The sequence below is a fragment of the Dendrobates tinctorius genome, unplaced genomic scaffold, assembly GCF_039654945.1.
Source record: "Dendrobates tinctorius isolate UK_male_01 unplaced genomic scaffold, ASM3965494v1 ptg000038l, whole genome shotgun sequence".
In the NCBI taxonomy this organism is placed as follows: domain Eukaryota; kingdom Metazoa; phylum Chordata; class Amphibia; order Anura; family Dendrobatidae; genus Dendrobates; species Dendrobates tinctorius.
In genome coordinates, this window is record NW_027361706.1 from 21,834 (window position 1) to 44,772 (window position 22,939).

The 22,939-nt window shown below is 45.3% G+C and overlaps 2 protein-coding genes across 4 annotated transcripts in view; one reads left to right on the top strand and one right to left on the bottom strand.

Annotated features, from left to right (window-relative positions):
- Positions 1–14,023, top strand: part of LOC141088196 (PX domain-containing protein kinase-like protein) — a 29,517-nt gene extending 15,494 nt beyond the window's left edge. For all 3 annotated transcript variants that reach the window (XM_073574125.1, XM_073574124.1, XM_073574123.1), the window contains one exon: positions 12,277–14,023. Coding sequence is in view for 1 of the 3 variants with exons in the window: in XM_073574123.1 (XP_073430224.1) it covers positions 12,277–12,488 (212 nt within the window). In the remaining 2 variants the exon portion in view is untranslated. The remainder of the gene's footprint in view (positions 1–12,276) is intronic.
- A 225-nt stretch (positions 14,024–14,248) lies between these two features.
- PDHB (pyruvate dehydrogenase E1 subunit beta) overlaps positions 14,249–22,939 on the bottom strand; it is a 40,980-nt gene continuing 32,289 nt past the window's right edge. Inside the window, exons 8-10 of the mRNA XM_073574120.1 lie at positions 17,024–17,115; positions 15,950–16,091; positions 14,249–14,941 (exon numbers count right to left, since the gene is read on the bottom strand). Coding sequence (XP_073430221.1) covers positions 14,793–14,941; positions 15,950–16,091; positions 17,024–17,115 — 383 coding nt within the window. The 3' untranslated portion in view covers positions 14,249–14,792. The remainder of the gene's footprint in view (positions 14,942–15,949; positions 16,092–17,023; positions 17,116–22,939) is intronic.

Genomic DNA, 22,939 nt, shown 5'->3' on the forward strand with positions numbered 1-22,939 from the left:
ATCTTTTCACCCCCAATTTTTATTTTTCCAAGGGTAACAGGACCCTAAAAGTTATTGTGCAATTTGTCCTGAGTACGCTGATACCCCATATGTGGGTGTACATGACTATTTGGGCGCATTGGCAGAGTTCGGAAGGGAAGCAGCGCCATTTGACGTTTTTGGCTGGAATTGAGATCGGACACCATGTCGCGATTGGAAAACCCCTGATGTACCAAAACAGTGGAAACCCCCCACAAATGACACCATTTTGGAAGCTAGACCGCCCAAGGAACTTATCTAGATGTGTGGTGAGCACTTTGAACCCCCCAGTGCTTCACAGAAGTTTATAACGCCCGGGCGTGAAAATAAAAAAAATCGTATTTTTTCCACAAACATGATCTTTTAGTCACCAATTTTTTTTATTTTCCCAAGGGTACCAGGAGAAATTGGACCCCAAAAGTTGTTGTGCAATTTGTCCTGAGTACGCTGATACCTCATATGTGGGAGAAAACTACTGTATGGGCACACGTCGGGGCTCGGAAGGGAAGTAGTGACGTTTTGGAATGCAGACTTTGATGGAATGGTCTGCGGGTGTCATGTTGCTTTTGGAGAGCCCCCACAAGTGACCCCATTTTGGAAACTAGACCCCCCACGGAACTTATCCGAGACACCTATCCATTGCTAATCCTATAGGTATCCTGTAAATAAACACACATCAAGAATAAAGTCCTTAATTTGAAATAAAATACTTTTAATTAAAAATAAGGAAAAACAGTTATACTCTCCTAACTAACCATTCCATTGAAGCCCTTGTCTCTTGTAGTAAAACAAAGATTAAAAACAATAATATCCCTCACCTGTCAGTCGTTCTGTCCCATGCCACAATTCATGTCTAGGGATAAACAGATTTCAACCTGGATGGTGCCAAGATGTGATCCGCCAGTATGAGAACCACTGGGAAGAATAAGCTGCTGTGAGCACAGTGGTAACGTCATAAGGACCCCATTTTGGAAACTAGACCCCCCCCAAGGAACTTATCTAGATGTGTGGTGAGCACTTTGAACCCCCAAGGGCTTCACAGAAGTTTATAATGCCCAGGCATGAAAGTATTAAGTTACGTACCGGTAACGGTATTTTTCGGAAGCCCATGACAGCACCACGAGAGAGGGGATCCGCCCTTTAGGAACAGGAAACCTACAGATACAAAAGGGCGGCACCTCTCCCACGCATCAGCTGGTTTACAGAGCTGGAGAGGCTACCATGGTTAGTACACAACATATAATATATACAACCTATCTACCCTATATAGCAGAAATATTTTTTTTTTTTTTACACCATCTCCCACATACCGTAAATTGTGGACAATCTTCTAGAGGAGTGCACCCCTATATGTGAACAAGGGAGGGAACTAAGGGTGCTGTCATGGGCTTCCGAAAAATACCGTTACCGGTACGTAACTTGATACTTTATTCGGACTCCCATGACAGCACCACGAGAGAATTACAGAGATGTAAACTAATTTAGGGCGGGACTACATCCTGCAGCACCCTTAGCCCGAAGGTGAGATCTGAAGAGGCACCCATATCTAATCGATAGTGGTTAAAAAAGGTGGAAGGAGATGACCAGGTGGCCGCCTTACATATCTGATCAATTGACACTCCAGATCTTTCTGCCCAAGATGATGCCATGGCACGAGTGGAATGCGCCCTCAGGTTCTGCGGAGCCGGACCTCCACCTGCTGTGTAGGCAAGAGAGATAGCCTCCCTAATCCACCTCGCTAATGTGCGTTTCCTGGGACCTTGGAAGGATAGGAATAATGCATTCTCCTTCTTCCAAGGATCCGTGGCTGCTAAATATTTAAGTAAGCATCTCCAATGCCTGAAGTTTTTGCTCCTTAGGGTTGGTCGGATTAGGGAGGAAGGAAGGCAGAACTATCTCTTGTGTCCTGTGAAATTGTGATGCTACCTTGGGAAGGTATGCTGGATCTGGCCTTAGGATTACTCTATCCTGTAAGAACTCTGTGTAAGGGGGCAATCTGGAAAGTGCCTGTATGTCGCTCACTCTACGTGCGGATGTTATCGCCACCAGAAAAGCTGCCTTAAGAGATATAATCTTTAATGAGGCCGAATCCAGAGGTTCAAATGGTCTTTCTGTCATGGCCGTAAGGACTAAATTTAAGTCCCAAGGTACACATCTGTCTTTGTGTATGGGTCTCGATGTAGCCGCTGCTTTGATGAACCTTGCTACCCAATAGTTATTGGCAATATCACATGCAAACAAGGCCCCTAAGGCTGAAACTTGTACTTTTAATGTACTTGTGGAGAGACCCAATTCGAGACCCTTCTGGAGAAATTCCAGAATATGTTTCGTGGGAATTCCGTCTCTGGCGTCAAACTGAAAGGTGGACAGGAATCGCTTCCAGGTCCTAGCATAGATGTTAGTGGTAGTCAATTTCCTGGTTTTTAGGAGGGTATCAATTAACTTCTTGGAGAACCCTCTATCCTCTAACAGTAACCTTTCAAAGACCACGCCGTCAAATGGAGTCTCGCTACTTGTGGGTGGCTGACTGGCCCCTGGTAGAGGAGATCCGGAAGGTTCGGGAGCACCCAGGGATCGCATACAGACATGGTCCTCAACCCTGCAAACCAGGTCCTCCCGGGCCAAAAGGGGGCAATTAATATGACTCTTGCCCGATCTTCCCTGATCTTCCTTACTACCAGAGGTAGAAGATTTAATGGCGGGAAGGCGTATGCCAGAGAAAAGTTCCATCTTATCAGGAGGGCGTCCACTGCTAGTGGATTTTCCCTGGGATTCAGAGAGCAGAACGATTTTTCTTTTCTGTTTTCTCTGGTGGCAAAGAGGTCTACCTCTGGCCGACCCCATCTGCGGACAATCTGGTGGTAAATATCCCTGTTCAAAGCCCATTCTCCTTGCTTTAGAGCCTTGCGGCTTAGAAAGTCTGCCTTTACGTTGTCCTTTCCTCTGATGTGGAGCGCCGTCAAAGATAGAAAACTTCCCTCTGCTATTTGAAGGAGACGTTCTGTTGTCCGCATCAGGGCGTCGGAGCGGGTTCCACCTTGGTGGTTGATATATGCTACCGCTACCTGGTTGTCCGAGAGTATCCTCACGTGATGGCCCTGTAGGTACATGAGTTCTTTGACTGCCTGCTCTATCGCCAATAGCTCTCTTTGGTTGGATGAGATCTCCGTATCCGAATCCCACTGTCCCTGTACCACTATGTCCCCCATATGGGCCCCCCAACCGAAGGGACTAGCGTCTGTGGTTATAACACGGGTTATCTGCGTTATCCAGGGCACCCCTGAGGCTAGGTTCTCATCATCGAGCCACCATCTAAGCGATGTGACAGTCGAGGGGCTTAGCAACAGTTGACCTTGTAAGGAGTGTCTTAAGGCCCTGCTATTAAATAGGACATCCTTCTGAAGGGCTCTAGTATGGAATTGTGCCCACCTAACTGCTGGGATGCATGAGGTTAGAGATCCCAACAGGGACATGGCCTGTCTGAGGGTCATAGAAGGATTATCAACCGCCCGAAGAACCTGCTGCTGTATCTTTTGCATTTTATCCAATGGCAACAGACACTGCTGAGTTTCTGAATTTAATAGTAAGCCTAGAAACTTTTGTATTTTTGAGGGCTGGAGTCAGGATTTCTCGTAGTTTAATATCCATCCGAGGTTTTCTAACCTTGACTTAGCTCTTTCTATCTGGGATGTACAATGGCCCACCGATTTTCCCACAATTAAAAAATCATCCAAATATGGAACCATCAGGATGTCCACTTCCCGTAAATGCGCCATCACTTCGGCCACTATCTTTGTAAATACCCGGGGCGCTGCAGAGAGACCAAAGGGAAGGGCTCTATATTGATAATGACGGACTGTGCCGTCTATTGAAACCGCCACCCTCAGGAACTGCTGGAAGTGTGCATGGATAGGTACATGATAGTACGCATCTTTCAAATCTATGACTGCCATAAAACACCCTTTAAACAATATTTTTATTGTCGTATTGATGGACTCCATCTTAAAAGTACGGTTCACCAAAAACTCATTAAGGAAACGTAAGTTAATGATCGTTCTAAATGTCTTATCAGGTTTTTGGATCAGGAATAAGGGAGAGTAGAACCCTCTTCCTCTCTCAGCTTCTGGAACCTCTATCAGGACGTTTTTCTGGCATAAGCTCAAGACCTCCGCTTCTAAAGCTGCTTGTTCGAGGGGTGAAGATCTTAAAGGAGTGGATTTAAAGGTATCCCGCGGGACCTGGGTAAACTCCAATCTAAGCCCGGTGGATATTACATTGCGCACCCAGTCACTATTTGTAATCTGTGACCATGCCAGAAGGAAGGATGATAGTCTACCCCCCACGGGAATTGCTAGTCATTGATTCTGTCTCTTTTGATCTCTAGACGAGCGTCTAAACATGTAGCCCGTACCTCTTCTCCTTCTATCTTCCCATCTGGGACGGTCTCTAGTAGGCGAAGAATTGCGCCTTCTCCCCTGACCGAATCTCCTTCTACCAAATGGGCGTCGGTAGGATGTAGGCCAGAGATTTGGGAATTTTTTCTTGTCGTCCCCAGCAGTTCGTCCAGGACTGCGCCGAACAAATATTCCCCCTCACACGGAATAGTACAAAGCTTCGCCCTGGTCTGAATGTCTCCCTGCCAGCACTTTAGCCACAGGGCTCTACGAGCCGCATTAGAGAGACCTGCTGCTCTGGCTGCCATTCTTACTGCATCCGCCGAGGCATCTGCTAGGAAGGCTGCTCCCTCTTGGATTGTTGGTAGGGCCCCAAGAATTGTTTGTCTTGACGTACCCTGTTTTAATTGTGACTCCAACTGGTCCAACCAGACCATCATGGACCTGGCTGTGCATGTTGACGCCACTGTTGGTCTTAAGGAAGGTGTCTGCCTTCCTGTCTAGGGGATCTTTAAGGGATCCCATGTCCTCAAAGGGCAGCGAGGATCTTTTCGATGCCTTTGCAATGGCCGCATCTAATTTGGGGGCCTTGTCCCAAGTATTTACTGCCGGATCGTCGAAGGGATATCTGCGTTTGAGGGCTGGTGGTAGCGACCCTCTTTTATCCGTTTTTTTCCACTCTCTGTGGATTAGATCCTGGATCTTCTGATTTAACGGGAAGACTCTACGCTTCCTCTGCTCCAGCCCCCTGAACATGACATCCTGCATGGATAATTGGGGCTTAGGCTCCTCTACTTCCATTGTCCCTCTGACTGCTTTGACCAGCCAAAACCGCCAAGAGTCCTCTTCTCCTGAGGAGGACGAGGGAGATGAAGCCTGGGAGTCTCTACTTCTCCTCCATTCCGCCGAGGAATCGGACTCCACCGGGACCCCGCCCTTTATAGTTTCCGGCTGGGACAGTGACTTTAGGGTTTCCTTCATTTCTGCCCTAACAATGTCTCTCAAACTCGCTGCTACCGCGGGCGACTCTTCCGCCACTGTCTGCTGAATACAGGGGGGGCACAATTTTTGGGGGCATGAGTCCGGTAATGGGCATGCACAGAATGCGCATTCCCTGTGTTTAGTTTTACTTGAAGCCTTCTTCCCCTAGAATAAAGCACAGAAGGGGGGGCCCCGTCACTGAGTGAACTTTCACGAAGATCACTTACCAGTGTGCCACAATCAAGTACCGGAGGAGGAGGGGGATTCTTCTCAGTCGATGCTCCTGTCTGCTTAGAGGAGCTTTTATGACTGGACTGGTCACTTCGTCCCGCACGTTCGCTGTCACGTGACTTTCTTTTTCTGCTTGACCTGCCGAAGGTCATCCAGGGGCGGCAGAGATGTTAGTCGCTGCTGCCGTCATTGCTGCTGCTGCTGCTCCTGCTCGCAATAATGTGGCCAAGGCAAGGCACCCTGCCAGGGTCCTGCCTATATACCCCTCCTCCGGACAGCAGTATGCGTGCCGCGCCCCTCCCCCCCTAATAGGGCTCCCTTCCCCAGCTGGCGCCGCACCCGGCCGGAGAGCCGACGCTCATCGGCGTTTGCGATGGGCGCCGCCATCTTGTTTTCCTCGCGCCTGCGCAGTGGCGCCGCCGACCCGGAAGCACCTCCGGCTGCCCCCTGACGTCACCGCGACCCCGCCTGACCGGAAGTCACGCGGGACGCCCGGGAGCTTCGGGATACCGCGCTCCCCGGTCGCAGCCCCCCCTCGCAGCGCGCCGGCCACCGCACTAGCGCCGCCGGATTCGGGGGCCTTTATCCTGGAGTCGGACCCCCCCGCTACCTACCAAAACCGGTCAAATTTTGTTAAAATACAGATTGCACATTTTCTGTTAGTACAATAAACCTTATTTGAATCCAGAAATATAACTGAGTCCATCAGTTATTGGATATATGAAACTGAAATAGCTGTTGCAAAAACCAAAATTGTTATAAAGAAAAAAGGTTAACATTAATAGGGGTGCCCAAACTTTTACATATGACTATTTTCAAAAAATGAATTTATTGGGGAATATTTTTTTTTTTTTACTAATTTATTTGGCAATTTTTTTTTTTTTTTTTAAACTTTATTACATTGTACCAGTTGGGACATCACTGTCCTGTGACAGATCGCTGATCTGTCACATCACAGATCAGCGATCTGTCACAGGCATAGACGCAGACTTCATCATGCCTGTGCTTTGCAGGCAGTGAGGATGTCAGCTCCCTACAGGCCCGTTGCCATCTTGGATCCGGGGGCCTGTAGGGAAAGAGCCCCCCGCAGCAGCGCTGCACATTGCGCTGCTGTGGGGGGCTCAGGGAAGCACGGAGGGAGCCCCCTCCCTGCCGATGCTTCCCTTTAACCTCCGGTACACCGCGATCGTGTTTGATCGCGGTGTAGAAGGGGTTAACGTGTCGGGGGCGGTCCGTGACCGCCCCTGACACATTGTGCCGGGTGTCAGCTGTGATAATTAGCTGACACCCGGCCGCGATCAGTGGCGCTCACCACGTGGGCGCTGCTGATCGCTATGACGTACTATCCCATCCCTGGGAATTAAGTCCCAGGGCACATGGACGGGATAGTACGTCATATGGCAGAAAGGGGTTAAATAAAGGACTTTATTCTTGTGGTGTGTGTTTATTTACTATATAACTATAGGATTAGTAATGGATAGGTGTCTTATAGACAACTCTTCAGTACTAAGCAATGGGCTTGATATCACCGTCCAATACAAAGGCGACACCGACCCCACAAATATGAACCCCCAACTTGCCACCGTCACAAGGCAAGTAGCAAAAGTTGGGCAAAGCGCCAGAATTGGCACATCTAATAGATGTGCCTTTTCTGGACAGCTGCGGGCTCAATATTCGTGGCCCCTTACCAACCTGAGAATACCAGCCCCCAGCTATCTGCTTTAGCAAGGCTGGTTGTCAAAAAATGGGGGGGGGAGGCACCCCACACAGTTATAAAAACAAAACTACGTGGGAACCCCTCTCTTCTTGATAGCATTAGCAAGATTGGTTAACAGCTGAGGGTTACAGCCCGCAGCTATCAGTTTTGCCTGGCTGGTTATCAAAAATACAGGGGAAACCATTTTTTTTGTTTTTTTAAATTATTTATTTAGAGTGCAGGCTGATGAGTACTCCCATCAGCCACACTGTTATTAGCGGCAGCAGGTCGTAGGCTGATGGGAGTTGTAGTCCCATCAACCAATGCCAGTGACAGGAGGTAAACTTTTTATCTCTGATCACAGCTGTGGGCTGACGCTGTCATTTGACAGCATGGGAACCACAGCTGTCTGAGCGGCTATTACCGCCGATCAGAGGCAGTGTTTGCTGCACTGTCATGCAGATAAGAGTGAGAAACACCCAGTGTTCGGGGCGCCGAACCCAAACAATAACACTGACTTCCTGGTGAAGTCCGTGCCAGAACAGTTCTGTTCGGGTTCACCCATCTTTACTTTTCAGCAGTTTCATTATCACAGATTACATTAACAGATAACATCTCTATATACAGTATATAACACAGGAGTCACCATTCCCAATAGGTGATGTCACAGCTCACCTCCTCCTCCTTTACAATGACATCTGCCCAGATAAGAAGATAATCATCACATACTTTGGCTCAGACGTTACTTAACTGTAGTGGTCTGTTGCTGCCAATTTCCATGTGGCGTTCCAGAAAGTATAAGAATTGGATGTCTAATATAAATCCTTGTTTACAGTTTGAAAATGGCAAAACTTAAAGGGGTAGTCCCATCTCCAATATCCTTTATGTAGTAGGTGTAATGTTAATATTAGCAAATATATCTAATTAGAAATGGAGTATACTTTTTCAGATTCGCTGTGTCTCTTTTCTCATGTGCAGGTGTTGCAGGACCTTGGGTATCCATGGTTACGACCACTGATATAGTGAGTTACCTAGCTGCTAGTGGTCATAACCATGGACACCCAAGGTCCTGCAGTGCCTGCACATGAGGAAAGAGACCCAGTGAATCAGAAAAACTATACGACATTTCTAATTGGAGGTATTACACCTACCACATAAAGGGGTATTCCCATGTCTAAGATCTTATAATTTTGTTATTTTTGAATAAATTGCAATATGAAAAAAAAAGACATAACTTTAAACAATAGGTCATTTTCTGATGGTATATTCCCTTTAGAATTAAAATGTCAGCGCTGTGAGGCCTACAAATAATTTGCCTCTTCAAAAGCACTGATCTACACTCACCGACAGAAGTTTTGTCGCTTATCCATGTTATGTAAATAAAAGCTTATAACCTGACGTTAAATTCGTCCATTTGTTGTATAAATTATTCTTTTGAAAGCTGAAACCCTCCGAAATGTGGTTTAGGTTAAGAAAATAAATTGCCATCAATGCACAAATATTGATCATTTAATGGACACAGAATGGTCACATTTTGGCAAGACAAAAGTTTTGTTGCCTGGTCATATAATGCACCCAATCCTAGTTTACATCCTCACCTGTGCTCAGTAAATGATCGGTTAATTAGTGGGTGTGTATAAAAAGAAACCCAGCACCACAGACCTTCACTTGAGCTCTGACAACATGCCAAAAATCCACCCTGCGACCAAAGCCTGGATTATCAAGAGGCTGAAGACCAGATCCACTGCAGAGGTGGCTGGCACCTTTAATGTGTCTCAGCGTCAAGTACAAGATTTGAAGAGACTGGAGATGTGTTTGACAAGCCCAGGTCCGGCAGACCCCGCAAGACAACTGCTCAGGAGGAACGTCTGTTGGTTAGAAAATCCAAAGCAAACCCTTCTTCCACTGCAGCAGAGCTCCAACAGGCCTGCTCACCTCAAGTCCCTGTGTCAGCTAGAACAGTTTGTAGGATTCTGTCTCGAAATGGCCTCCATGGTCGAATCAGTGCCCAGAAGCCAGCACTAAACAAAAGGCTAATAAAAAAAACCGTGTGGCATTTGCAAAGTCCCACAGCCTGCAAATGAGATGGACGCTGGAAAAGTGGCAGAAGGTATATTTCTCTGATGAATCTTCAGTAGGATTCCACCACAGCTGCTGCAAATACTGCAGGCAATCTACTGGAGCCCGTATGGATCCAAAATACACCCAGAAAAGTTAAATTTGGTGGTGGAAAGATCATGGTCTGGGGTTACATTCAGTATGGGGGTGTGCGAAACATTTGCAAGGTGGAAGGCAATATCAATAGCCTAAATATCAAGAAGTATTAGCTACCTCTTATATTCCAAATCATAAAAGGGGTCAAATTCTGCAGCAGGATGGTGCTCCATCTCATACATCCATCTCTACAGCAAAGTTCCTCCAGGCAAAAAAGATCAAGGTGCTCAAGGACTGGCCAGCCCAGTCACCAGACATGAACATCATTGAGCATGTTTGGGGTAGGATGAAAGAGGAAGCTTGGAAGACAAAAACCAAAGAATCTAGATGAACTCTGGGAGGCATGTAAGACTGCATTCTGTGCTATTCCTGATGACTTCATTAATAAATTGTATGAATCATTGTTGAACCGCATGGATGCAGTCCTTCAAGCTCATGGAAGTCACACAAAATATTCAATATGACTCTAATAGCACCACAACTTTATTCACCAATGTTATGCAACATATTTGTATTTTAAGTTATTTGTTTGAATATCACATTACTTTCTGTGGCCGACAAAACTTTTGTCTTGCCAAAATTTGACCATTCTGTGTCCATTAAATGATCAATATTTCTGCTTTGATGCCAATTTATTTTCTTAGCCTAAACCACATTTCAGAGGGTTTCAGCTTTCAAAAGAATAATTTATACGACCAATAGATGAATTTAACGTCAGGTTATAAGCTTTGTTACATAACACGGATAAGCGACATAACGTCTGTCAGGGACTGTATAGTATAAATAATTATTATACATTATACACACACTAGTATATCTACATCATAATACCACTATAAGGAGCAGAGATCCTCTCTTTAAACTCACCTTTTGACTGGGTACAGTCCGGCGTCTGACCAGACCTCTATCGAAACGCCTTCACCGTCTGCTGTCCTACTCCAGTCCTCCGCCTCCATGCTGGATCTGCTCCTACTCCAGCAGGTGAACATTTAAATGCCAATTCGTTGAGAAATTTTCAGGTTTCAAACTCCTAGAAATGGCACTTTTTTTTCTGCACAATATATTTTTGGTGGTTTTTTTTGCCAGTCTGAGCTCCATACGGGGGTTGACACATTGTGCAAAGGCTCTGCAGACCATTATAAAGTGATTACACAGTCCAGGTAATCCGTTTCTGGTAGCGTGGGGGGAAACTATTGTAAACGGAGAGAACATAGATGCTCCCTGCAAGTGTTGGCAGTACTATCCCCCTATAGTAGTGATGCTTCCAACCCTTTCTGAGGATATGGGGGTGGGGGTGCACTTCTGTATGGTGCTACCGATGCCCCCATTCATTTATTGCAAACCATATACTGGGGGTAGTTTGTTTCTGTGTATCTTCATATTAGGGCTTTTTCATATGATCATCGGTCTGATGACAGCTTCATTTATTTCATGACCACTGTGTTAAAACGCACCAAAATTCAGGCACAAAAAGGGTTTTGTCCCGCCACCTAAAAAAAAAAAAAAGAACCATAGGTTGTAATGTGATATTGCACCTAGGTTCCAATAGCCCCGACCGTCCGTACCTTTTAAGGGTGTTGTATGTATTGGAGCGCTCCGATACACATTGTGGTTGGCGGCGCCACTGCCGTCATTTTTACCAAAACCGCACCGCTCTCGTCCATGCGTTGTGTCTGGTATTGCAGCTGCACCACATTCAAGCGAGTGTGGCTAAGCTGCACTACTACAGACAGCCTGTGTCCAAGTGTGGCGCTATCTTAAAGGGTGCCTTTATTTTTCCAAATATTTCGTTTAGGGTGTGTGCACACGCTGTGGATTCTGCTGCGGATTGATCCGCGCGGATTTTGCAAAATCCGCAGGTCAAAAGACCTGCGGTTTTTCACCTCTACAATGGAGGAGATGGTAAACCGCAGCGGAATCCGCAGAAAGAATTGACATGTCAATTCTTTCTGCAGATTAGAAACCGCAGCAAATCCGCACGGAAAAATCCGCACCGTCTGCACTGCGGTTTCTATTTCCCATAGGATATTATGGTACTGTACACCGCAGCAGAATCCGCACACACCCTCAATGGGTTTTTTTTTCCCCAGTATTCCACCCATATTGATTTTCTAGCTGTTTTCTTATATTAAAATCTAATGGCCTGATATGAGGTAAGCAGCTGAAATTCTCATTTAGGACACTGCGTGTGATCTTTGATTCTTAAAGAGTCACCATTGTTTTTATTTCTCATAAATCAGTCGTCCACATGAAAAATAAGAAACTGTTTATCTTAATCAGAGCAATCTGCTTCTTTCTCCTCCTGGACTCAATTCAATGCTAAATTCAGGGTAAAATCAGTATTCAGCATAGACACATTTTGCCATTAGTGAGATAGGGGATGACAGTTGGTGCTTTTAAAAGTCTATGGAGGAGGAGGAGACAGACAGACATGCTGCAAGTTTTCCATGGAATTTTATGAGCACCAAGTGTCATCTCAGTAATGGGGAAAGTCTGTATTCACTGAAGACACATTTTACCTGTGAATTTAGAATGATAAAAATTACAAGAGGAGAAATATAATCTAATTATGATTAGATGTAAAAAAAACAAAAACACTCCACCTCCATCCAAGATCACGTTATTACCAAGCCTCTGGCAGCTAGACCGGTCAGAGTTCTAGAACATTTGGCATTAGCGCTATACTAGAGAAAATACCACCGCTATTCAACGCTAATTTTATTTTTTTTCTGTTTAATTAAGGAACGTCTACATTTGCGATACCGGCCCCCCCGCCGCCTCCTCCACTATTCGCGCCCGTTTCTCCTTCAAGTAAAGATGTTCCAACTGACTTGGCCGTGCCCGCTGTAAACGGTACAGACCGTGGTGCCCTTCTCCACTCCATCCAGAGCTTCAAGAAAGGAGGGCTGAAGAAAGCAGTGACGACGGACCACAGCGCCCCCCGGATCAGCTGAATGTGGATGCACACCGTCCGGTCACGACTTACCGCTGAATAGCCTGCTTTCGGTAAAGAGAACCCCTTACATTTTAAGGAAGGTTAATAGTAGGAAAGTAGAGATCCAGACTCTCCTAGTAAACATGCCTTGCAGACCACCTATCAGATGAGGAAATTAAATAGAAAATAATAATTTTACCTGTAAATTGAAGACTGGTCATGGTTTGCTGCCTTCACATATGGAGTCCTCACCATCCTGGCACAGGGACTCTCAGCGGCAGCTTCATCCACAGGTTATATACCAGTAATGAAAGGACATTCGGGGACTTTTTACTGCACTTTTTAAAAGGTGGATCTGGGCAAGACTTAAAAGTTTTATTTGCCTTCTCTGAGACAGATGCACCAGGCAAGATGGAGGTCCTGCAGGCACAGTCTGCAGCTATTCCACAAATGTCTTTGATGGGAATACTCCTTTAAAAGGAAGGTTTCATCAGAAAGTATAATATTTACACCGGCCTAATATTAGACTCTCAGGCCCCGATTCATGAAGACTGGCGCTGTACGTGAATAAGAAGCCCCAAATTCACTAAGACGTGCAAGCTCCTTAATAAATTGGGTACGTCTCAGCAGTGGTGTGTACTGTGCCAGAAAGCTTGCTCCAGCCAGGGACCGGAGTAACGTTTCTAGCATAAGAAACACCAATGCGATTGAGTTTGGCGGGTGTAACCACGTACTGACTTATCCCAAAACTGGCACGTACCTGGCGAGTTGCACACTTATTTTTTTTTTGCAACTTCTCAGTGTTTGAAGAATCGGGGCCTTACTTCCTTCAAGGAACAACAGTCTCATTATCACCACAGAATTATAAAATATTACCTTCTTCTACATTAGCTAACAAAGGATTCACCATTCACAATAGAGGATATCACAGATCACCTCCTCCCCCTCCCTTCTTAATTACCTTTGGGCAGTCAGTACATTAATCATTGTATTGCTACCAATAGGTAGCAGCCAATGCCACATATTTTTACATTAAATATCATCTGCGATTTGAAAAAAGTTAAATAATTTCAAAACATCGATTTAAATAATTGGATCATTTTCTGATGACATTTTTTGCATCTAACGCACCGCATCCGCAGATTGTAGGGCCGCATTTTTCACACCCGCTTGTAACAAAAGGCATCACTCGACTTCTGTGATTGACCCATTTACCCCTGATTATAGCTCCAGCCCTGGGAAACGTGTTGGGAGGATCTAGAACATAACACATTCCAAGATGGCGCCAGGCGGCGTGATTTATCGATTTAGCAGTTTTAATATTTCCATTAGGACAGTCACACGTGTTTACAGTGTTCAGTATATTACCAAAATCCGTTACACGATGTGGGCAGAGGAGAAGATGGAAGGTACAGCCGGCAAAGAATTTTTTTTTTTTTTTTAATTTCTTTTTTGCACTTTAAATTGTTTTCAGAGGGATCTAGTGTATGATTATCAGGCTCAGTAATACAATGTATATTCAGTCATATTTTTATTAAAAATAATAAACCCAAACTTTGGTCTTGTGTGAGTTTATCATATAAAGGAATCTTAATTGGAATTATCAGGCAGGCGCAGGGACTCTTAACATTTTTCGAGCAACTCAAAGACACTCTGTTAGTACCCGAGAATGCTCGGATAACGCCTTATCCAAGCACAACCGCTCATCTCAACTTGTAATTTCTTTGTTAACTACGGTAGCCTCAATGAGAAGAAAAAAAAAAGGACCCACCCCAAAACTAAATAAATTCCAGCTTTTATTTGTATACAAAGCAATATTGTAGATGTCCTCAGTCACAATGTGTGGACCTCTGAGTTTATATGGACGTATGGGTGATTTCTAATAAATATTGTCTGCGCTGTAACACATCTCCAGAATATGATAAACTTGGTGGAGTGTCTTAAAGCGACTGCATATGATAAGACACCTAGTACAGACCCTTTGTCTTAAAGGATTGGCCTATGCTGTTCACTTCCATATTAGTAGGCAAATGGCTCCGATGAAGTCACATCCCCAATTAGCAGATGGGACGTCTGCGTGACCGTCAGGTGTCGTGTGCAGATCCGAGTCTAATGAACAGGACAGGACCACGATACCTGCTGGTCGTGCGGACGTCATCGTCACCGCTCAATGCGGAAGTGAGTGCCACTGGCCAACCCCTCTAAGTCAGTTTTCCCCAACATAAAATATGATTGCACATTTAAAAAAATGTACCCAAAAGACAACATGGGGGTACTGATGTTAGATGTGTTACCTCTTTAACCTCTTTACTGTAAGATATACCTAAATAACATTGAGGGTCTTTTTAACAGCAAATATGATGTCCTTCACTTGTGGTATGCAGTTATCTTCTAATATCTTGGCATAAGGCATGGGAACGTCGGCACCGGTCACACGGAATACGGGGGCATCCAGGTAATTGAACGCAGGTCCTGTTTGAGGGAAAAAAAAAGTGTATCCATATATTCTTAAGTGTATGATGCCGACATGCAATGCCAGACACATCCATGTACAAGTGCGCGGTGTGCTTGTGAGACTACCCCTGACACCTGTCAGAGACCATCTCATAGATACTTTCTTAAAAGGACTTGTCTAAGAGGGTTCAACACTATATCAATGTGACATCAGCACCCCCCAGGGTCTATCTGGTGACAAAGTCCTTTTAAGGGCTGAAAATAGCCTATAAAATTTAGATAAATACCTTGTTAAAATCCCTGAGCACTCCCGATTCTGACACTTTTATGGTTTGTGCTGCATTGCAAAGATATTCACATTTGTTCCTTTTTGGAGGCAGTATGAGAAATCTCCGTTTGCAGACCAACAGGACGTCTCTTCATTCTTCTCTGAGGAGCATTTGCTTCTCACCGCTCGCTCCCAGACATTGACAATCATAACATGGCAGTGTCAGACTGCTAGATCATTTGCAGAGTTGTAATTGGCAGGGTCTGAGAGAAAGCAGTGAAAGTGAACGCCCTGAAAGAAGACTGAAGAAACACTACAACCAGAGATTTCACATGCTGCGCTCCTAAAAAAGAAACAAATGTGAATATCTCTGCAAAGGAGCAACATATTGCAAAACTGAAAAAAAGCATCAGAATCAGGGGCACTCAGGGATTATTATTTATTTTTTTTACAAAGTATTTAACGCAATGTTTCTTTCAGCAAGTGACATATCCTCTCCAAGGAGGGGCAACTATTCATTATGAGAAGGTTTCCCTTACAACAAACTGCTGTTTAGACCACAGCAATAAACAATTATCTGATCATTTTTCCTGGAGCACCACCTCAGGGAAAATGAAACATAACATAGCTCCCATTTAAGTCTTTGGACTATTTGTATAACTAATGGACATGCAGGATCTGTCAGAGCAACAGATATGATTTGTAGGTGCAGTTTCCTTCACATACAAAAATCTCTCCAACAACAAGGGTTCCTTTACCTTCCATGATCTTTGCGCAGATTTCAGCTCCAACTCCGAATTGTGGCCAGCCGCCTTCGACAGTCACTAGATGGTTTGTCTTCACAACGCTGGCTTCAATGGTTTCAGTGTCCATTGGCCGAATGGTGCGCAAATTGATAACCTTTATAGAAACATGGGAGTTTAATCCATTGATAATTTGAAGAGACGATTGCTATAGGGAACCTGTCAGGACGATTCTACTAATTAAACTAGTCGTCTGGCAGTAAGGCTCATAGAACAATAAAATAGATCGCCCTCTTATAATAACACGATGCATCAGTGCTGAAAAATTAAACTCTGAAGCCAAATGCCAAACTATCCTGAAAATGCATTGGGGGGGCGTCAACGTACCTATTATGTGGCATGAACCCAATGCATTTCCAAACTAAATTGCAGGGGTCTTCAAAGCTCAATTTCTCAGCGCTGGCACATCGGATTACTACAAGTATCATTTATTGTTCTTTTAAGATCTATACAGCCAGACCACTAGTTAAGACAATTATACTAAACAGGTTCCCTTTAAAAGATGCATTTTTTTAGTACAGGAATGTACAAGAAAAATGCCTTAATATTGGGGTTGGTGTCTTTAAATCACTTAAAAACAAGCATTAGGTGTTAAACGCATTACCTTGGTAGCAATTACAACATATGGATGGTAAGGAGTAAGCTTAGCAATCAAAGTGCAATCAATAGCAGTATAAAGCCACATCTACATAGGTGACATTCCTTGGAGAAAGAGCACATTAAAATATATGCAGTTACCAATCGTTATATTAGAGTTGAGCGACTTTGGTCGGATCGGGTTTCGTGAAACCTGAATGAAACAAAATAAGTTTCAGATGAAACTCGTCCGACTAGAGCAAAACAAAGTTGGAGTTTCGTCCGAAACCCGACCCCAATGCAAGTCAATGGGAAATAAAAGTCGGACGAAACTCCGACTTTTTTTGCTCTAGTCGGACGAGTTTCATCTGAAACTTATTTTGTTTCATTCGGGTTTCACGAAACCCGATCCGACCAAAGTCGCTCAACTCTAGTTATGATTAAATCATTTACCTCGCAATCAATTCCCTCCTTGGACAGCACGTTGGCAGCCTCTAAGCAATGTCCGACGGATCGTGAATGGGAGACCATAGTAATCTGACTACCTGTATGGGGAAAGAGGGGTAAGGTTACATATCATACATACACAGAAAAACAACTGCTAGACTGCAAAAGTCTAAATGATGGGAGCGTCAGAAACATTACTTTGTGTTGGTACAATCAATATTATCTGAAGTCTATATGTTGAAAAGGTTGAGTCTGCAGAAACTGCGCTCCGCATGCACCACGTCCATCCCATCCTCTGCCAAGGTGCTGGTGTAAAGGTTCTGATACACTTTAGATAGAAGACGTCTAAACCCGACGTTTTCAACGGGATCGTTCGACCAGAGAAGGAGCCAGCTGTTTGATTTTCAACACTCGATCCTTTTATTCGGCAAGGAGATAAGCGGCTGCCAGAGGAGCCTGGCAGCGGCTGTCTGAGATTACACAAATGCTCAGCATTTCTGTGTGTGGAGGTCTCGGTGGAGATAGCGGACAGCTGATGTATGTGGACTGCTTTAATTTTTCCATGAATATACAGTGGCATGTAAAAGTTTGGCACCCCTGGTCAACTTGGATAACTGTTCACAATAACAGTAATTTTGAAGATGAAATGATCTCTAAAAGGAATGTAAAGATGACACATTCATTTGTACATAAGGTAAAAAAGTGTACATAAGGCAAAAAAGTATACATAATCCTTTTCATTTTAAAAATTACAAAAAGGAAAATGTGCCAATGCAAAAGTTTGGAGATTTGTGTGGTCACATAACTTTGACCGTGGTTTCAGACCATAATTAGCCTGTTAGGGTTATGGCTTGTTCACTATCATTTAGGAAAGGCCAAGTGATGCAAATTCCCCAGTTTTATACAAACCAGCCTCCTCTAACCCTGTGCCAAAAACCAGCAGCCATGGGTGTTCTAAGCAGCTGCCTAGCACTCTGAAATTGAAAATGGTTGGAGGTCCACAAAGCAGGAGAAGGCTATAAGAAAATAAAGCGTTTTCAAGTTGCCTTTTCTTCAGTTCAAAATGTAATTAAAAAATGGTAGTTATCAGGAACAGTGAAGGTCAGGATAAAGTCTGGAAGACCAAGCAAAATTTCAGAGAGCTGCTCGTAGGATTGTTGTTAGACCGGCAAATCAGAACCATCGCTCGACTAAAAGACCTTCACAAAGATTTAGCAGACTCTGGAATGGTGGTACATTGTTCTAACTGTTCATAGACACCTGCACAAAATATGACTTTTATGGAAGAGTCATCAGAAGAAAACCTCTTCTGCATCTTCACCATAAAATTCAGCATCACAAGTGTGCAGAAGAACATCTAACCAAGCCTGATGTATTTTGGAAACAAGTCCTATGCACTGATGAGGTTAAAATAGAACTCTCTGGCTGCAATGATTAAAAGGTATGTGTGGAGAAAAAAAAAAAAAATAGGACAATTTCAGGAAAAGTCTTAGTTACTCACCGGTTAACGGTGTTTTTCGGAGTCCATGACAGCACCACCTGAGAGGGGATCCGCCCTTCAGGAACAGGAAACCTACAGATACAAAAGGGCGGCACCTCTCCCATGCATCAGTTGGATTACAGAGCACAAGAGGACCACAATGGTTAATGGCAAAATTTATATACAATACTTTTACACAACTATTCCTTACCAGTGTACATAAAAGAGGAAGAAGTGCACACCCAAATTTAAACTAAAGGGAGGGAACGGGTGCTGTCATGGACTCCGAAAAACACCGTTAACCGGTGAGTAACTAAGACTATCGGTCGTCCATGACAGCACCACCTGAGAGAATTACAGAGAGTAAAACTATTTAGGGAGGGACTACAGCCTGCAGTACCCTTATACCAAAAGAGAGGTCTGTGGAAGCACCCAAGTCTAGCCTATAATGACTATAAAAGGTGCTCGGAAAGGACCAAGTAGCCGCCTTACATATCTGGTCAATGGACACTTCTAATCTTTCAGCCCACGAGGTCGCCATGGCTCTGGTGGAATGCGCCCTCAGCTTCCGGGGTGGCGACCTGCCTTTTGAGGTGTATGCTATTGAGATGGCTTCTCTAACCCACCTGGCTAGTGTACTTTTTGACGCTCTACAACCTTTCCTAGGGCCTTGATGAGAGACAAACAGGGCATTATCTTTTTTCCAGGGATCGGTAACTGCCAGATATTCTATGAGGCATTTTCTAACATCCAAGGTGTGAAGTTTCTCTTCCTTCTCATTAGCTGGATTAGGGAGGAAAGATGGAAGGACTATCTCCTGTGTCCTATGAAAGCTGGAAACTACCTTAGGTAAATACGCCGGATCAGGTCTGAGTATTACCCTATCGTCCTTGAACTGTATATAAGGAGGACGTCTAGATAATACCTGGATGTCGTTTACCCTATGAGCTGAGGTTAGAGCTACCAGGAAGGCTACTTTGAGGGACAGGTTTTTTATGGAAGCTGATGAGATGGGTTCGAATGGTGCTTCTGTCATAGCCGTGAGGACTAGGTTCAAGTCCCACGGCATGAATCTATCTTTCGCTATTGGCCTGGATCTACCTGCTGCCTTAATGAATCTACTGATCCAGTAACTACCCGCGATGTTGCAGCTAAAGAGGGCCCCCAAGGCTGATACTTGTACTTTAAGGGTAGTGGAGAGCCCCATATCCAGACCTTTCTGAAGAAACTCTAAGATTTGGTTTACAGGTGCTGAAGTGCCAGCGACCACTCCAGAGTTCTGCAGGAATTTTTTCCAAATTCTGACATAGATTTTGGTAGTGATGACTTTTCTACTTTTAAGTAGGGTGTTAATCAGGTCTGGGGAGAAGCCTTTTTCTCTCAGCAGTGTCCGTTTAAACTCCACGCCGTCAGATGTAGGCCAGCCACCTGAGGATGGAACACTGGGCCCCGGGATAGGAGATCCGGGATGTCCGGAAAGACCCAAGGGTCGGACACCGACATGGTCCTGAGGCAAGAAAACCAAGCCCTCCTGGGCCAAAATGGAGCGATAACTATCACCCTTGCTCTGTCTTCTCCTGATTTTCTTCATCACCAGGGGTAGTAGCGATAGGGGAGGGAAGGCGTATGCTAGCCCGAAGTCCCACTTTATCAGAAAGGCATCTACCGCCAGGGGGTTCTCTCTGGGATTTAGGGAGCAAAATTGTTTTAATTTTCTGTTTTCCCTGGTAGCGAAGAGGTCTACCTCTGGTTGTCCCCATTTTTGTACAATTAGGTCGAAGATGGAGGTGCTTAGGGACCATTCTCCTTGTTTTAGTGGATTGCGGCTTAGGAAATCTGCAGTGATATTTTCCTTCCCTTTTATATGTAGAGCTGTTAAAGATTGAAAATGCTGCTCTGCTAGCCGGAATAGCCGCTCTGCCACATTCATCAGGGGTTTGGAACGAGTCCCGCCTTGGTGGTTGATATAAGCCACGGTGACCTGATTGTCGGAGAACACTCGCACATGATGGCCCTGTAGATACACAAGTAGCTCCTTAGCTGCCTGCTCTACCGCTGTCAACTCTTTCAGATTAGATGACATTTCTATCTGATGATGCTCCCATAGGCCCTGTACCAGAATCTCACCCATATGAGCCCCCCAACCGGAAGGGCTAGCATCCGTGGTGATTATGCGGGATATGTCATACTCCCAGGGGACCCCTTTGGATAAATTTTCCTTGACTAGCCACCACTCTAGGGACTCCCTTGTGTTTCGGGACAAGGTTAGCTGGCCCTCTAAGTAACCCTCAAGGATTCTCTGATGCCTTAAGACCTCGCCCTGCAGTTTTCTTGTATGAAACTGTGCCCACTGGACTGCCGGGATACAGGACGAGAGGGAACCCAGAAGGGACATGGCTTTCATGAGGGACATGGTAGGGTTATTGGAAGCGTTCAGGACCTCATAGTGTAGGCGAACAAGCTTCTCCGGGGGCAGACGACATTCCTGTTTCTCAGAGTCTACGATCAGGCCCAAGAATTGTTGGACTCTCACCGGCTGTAACCGAGACTTTTTAATGTTAAGCAGCCATCCTAACCCCTCTAGGGCAGACATTGCCCTTTGTAGTTGTTCCAGACAATGTTTTCCCTACGATCAGGAAGTCATCTAAGTAGGGGATCACCAGAATGTCCGATTCACGTAGATGGGCCATAACTTCCGCTACTACTTTGGTAAACACACGGGGAGCGACTGCCACCCCAAAGGGGAGGGCCGCATATTGCAAATGTTGGACTGACCCATCCAGCTGAACCGCCACTGAGAAACCGCTGATGAGCTGCATGAATGGGAATATGGTAGTAAGCGTCTTTTAAATCTAACACCACCATAAAACAGTTTTGAAACAGTAATTTTATTGTTGATTTAATTGTCTCCATCTTAAACGGGCGTATGACCAGGAATTCGTTGAGGGATTTAAGGTTTATTATAGTCCTGAAGGACCCGTCTGGTTTGCGGACCAGGAACGGGGGGGGGGGGGGGTTGGGGGGAGTAGAACCCTTTCCCCGTTTCTCCCTCTGGGACCACCGTTAGGACCCTCTTACGGCAGAGATCATGCACCTCGGCCTCCAGGGCAGCTTGTTCTGGTGTGGAAGACCTGAGCGGGGTGACTTTAAATCGATCTTGGGGGACCCGGGAGAATTCTAGGCGTAGACCCGCAGCTATCACCCCCAGTATCCATTTACTATTGGAAATCAAGGACCAGGCTGGGTAGAAGGCAGCTAGTCTCCCCCCTACCGGGGTAACTAGTCATTGGGGCGGTTTTTTAGTGTCACGTGCTGGACCTTCTTGACGCCCCCCTCCTCCGAACATGAAACCTGTACCTCTCCTTCTTTTGTCCTCCCATCTGCCCTGATCTCTGGACGGCCTTCTACGGAAATAGCCTTTCCTGGTAAAGGGACGTCTGTAAGAAGGATTCGGTAGACTGGGGAACTTCTTTTTATCATCCCCGGCTTTCTCTAAGAGTTCATCCAAGACTGGGCCAAACAGATATTCACCCTCACATGGAATGGAGCAGAGTCGTGATCTGGCCTGGATATCTCCCGGCCAGCATTTTAACCAAAGGGCCCTTCGAGCTGCGTTAGATAAACTCGCAGTTCTGGCTGCCATCCTCGCAGAGTCCGCTGAAGCATCCGCCAAAAAAGCTGCTGCACTTTGGATGATTGGCAGCGTTTTCCGGATAGAAGCTCTTGAGACTCCGTCCTTTAGTTGGGAATCCAATTGGTCTAGCCAGACCATCATGGATCTGGCCGTACATGTGGCTGCTATCGCTGGTCTTAGAGCACCTGCTTACATCTCCCAAGTTCCCTTCAAAAAGGAGTCTGCTTTCTTATCTAGCGGGTCTTTTAAGGAGGCCATGTCGTCGAAGGGAATGGAGGATTCTTTGGAGGCTTTGGCTACTGCCGCATCCAGTTTAGGGGCTTTATCCCATCTGTTTACCACTGGGTCGTCAAACGGGTACCTCCGCTTGAAGGCCGGAGGTAAGGAGCCTCTTTTTTCAGGTCTCTTCCATTCCCTATCTATTAGGCTCTGGACCTTATCATTTAATGGAAAGGCCTTCCGCTTCCTGGGATCTAGACCCCCGAACATCACGTCCTGAGCTGAAAGTTCCGGTTTTGTGTCTGCTACCCCCATGGTGGACCTTATTGCTTTAACTAGCTTATCCATCTGGTCTAAGGGGAAGCAGAATCCACTCGAGTCTTCCTCCGAAGAAGACGAAGTGGAGGCCGGGGAATCTGAAGAGTCATCGATCCTTAGGGCGGTCGAGGACTCTGAACCTGAGAAACTACATTCTCTTCCCTTAGAGGAATCCTTTTTAGATAGGGCCTTTATCTCTGTCCTGATTATGTCCCTCAGGCTTGTGGTGAAGTCCGGCGTTTCTTCCGCTACCTATATGGACGGGGGAGAG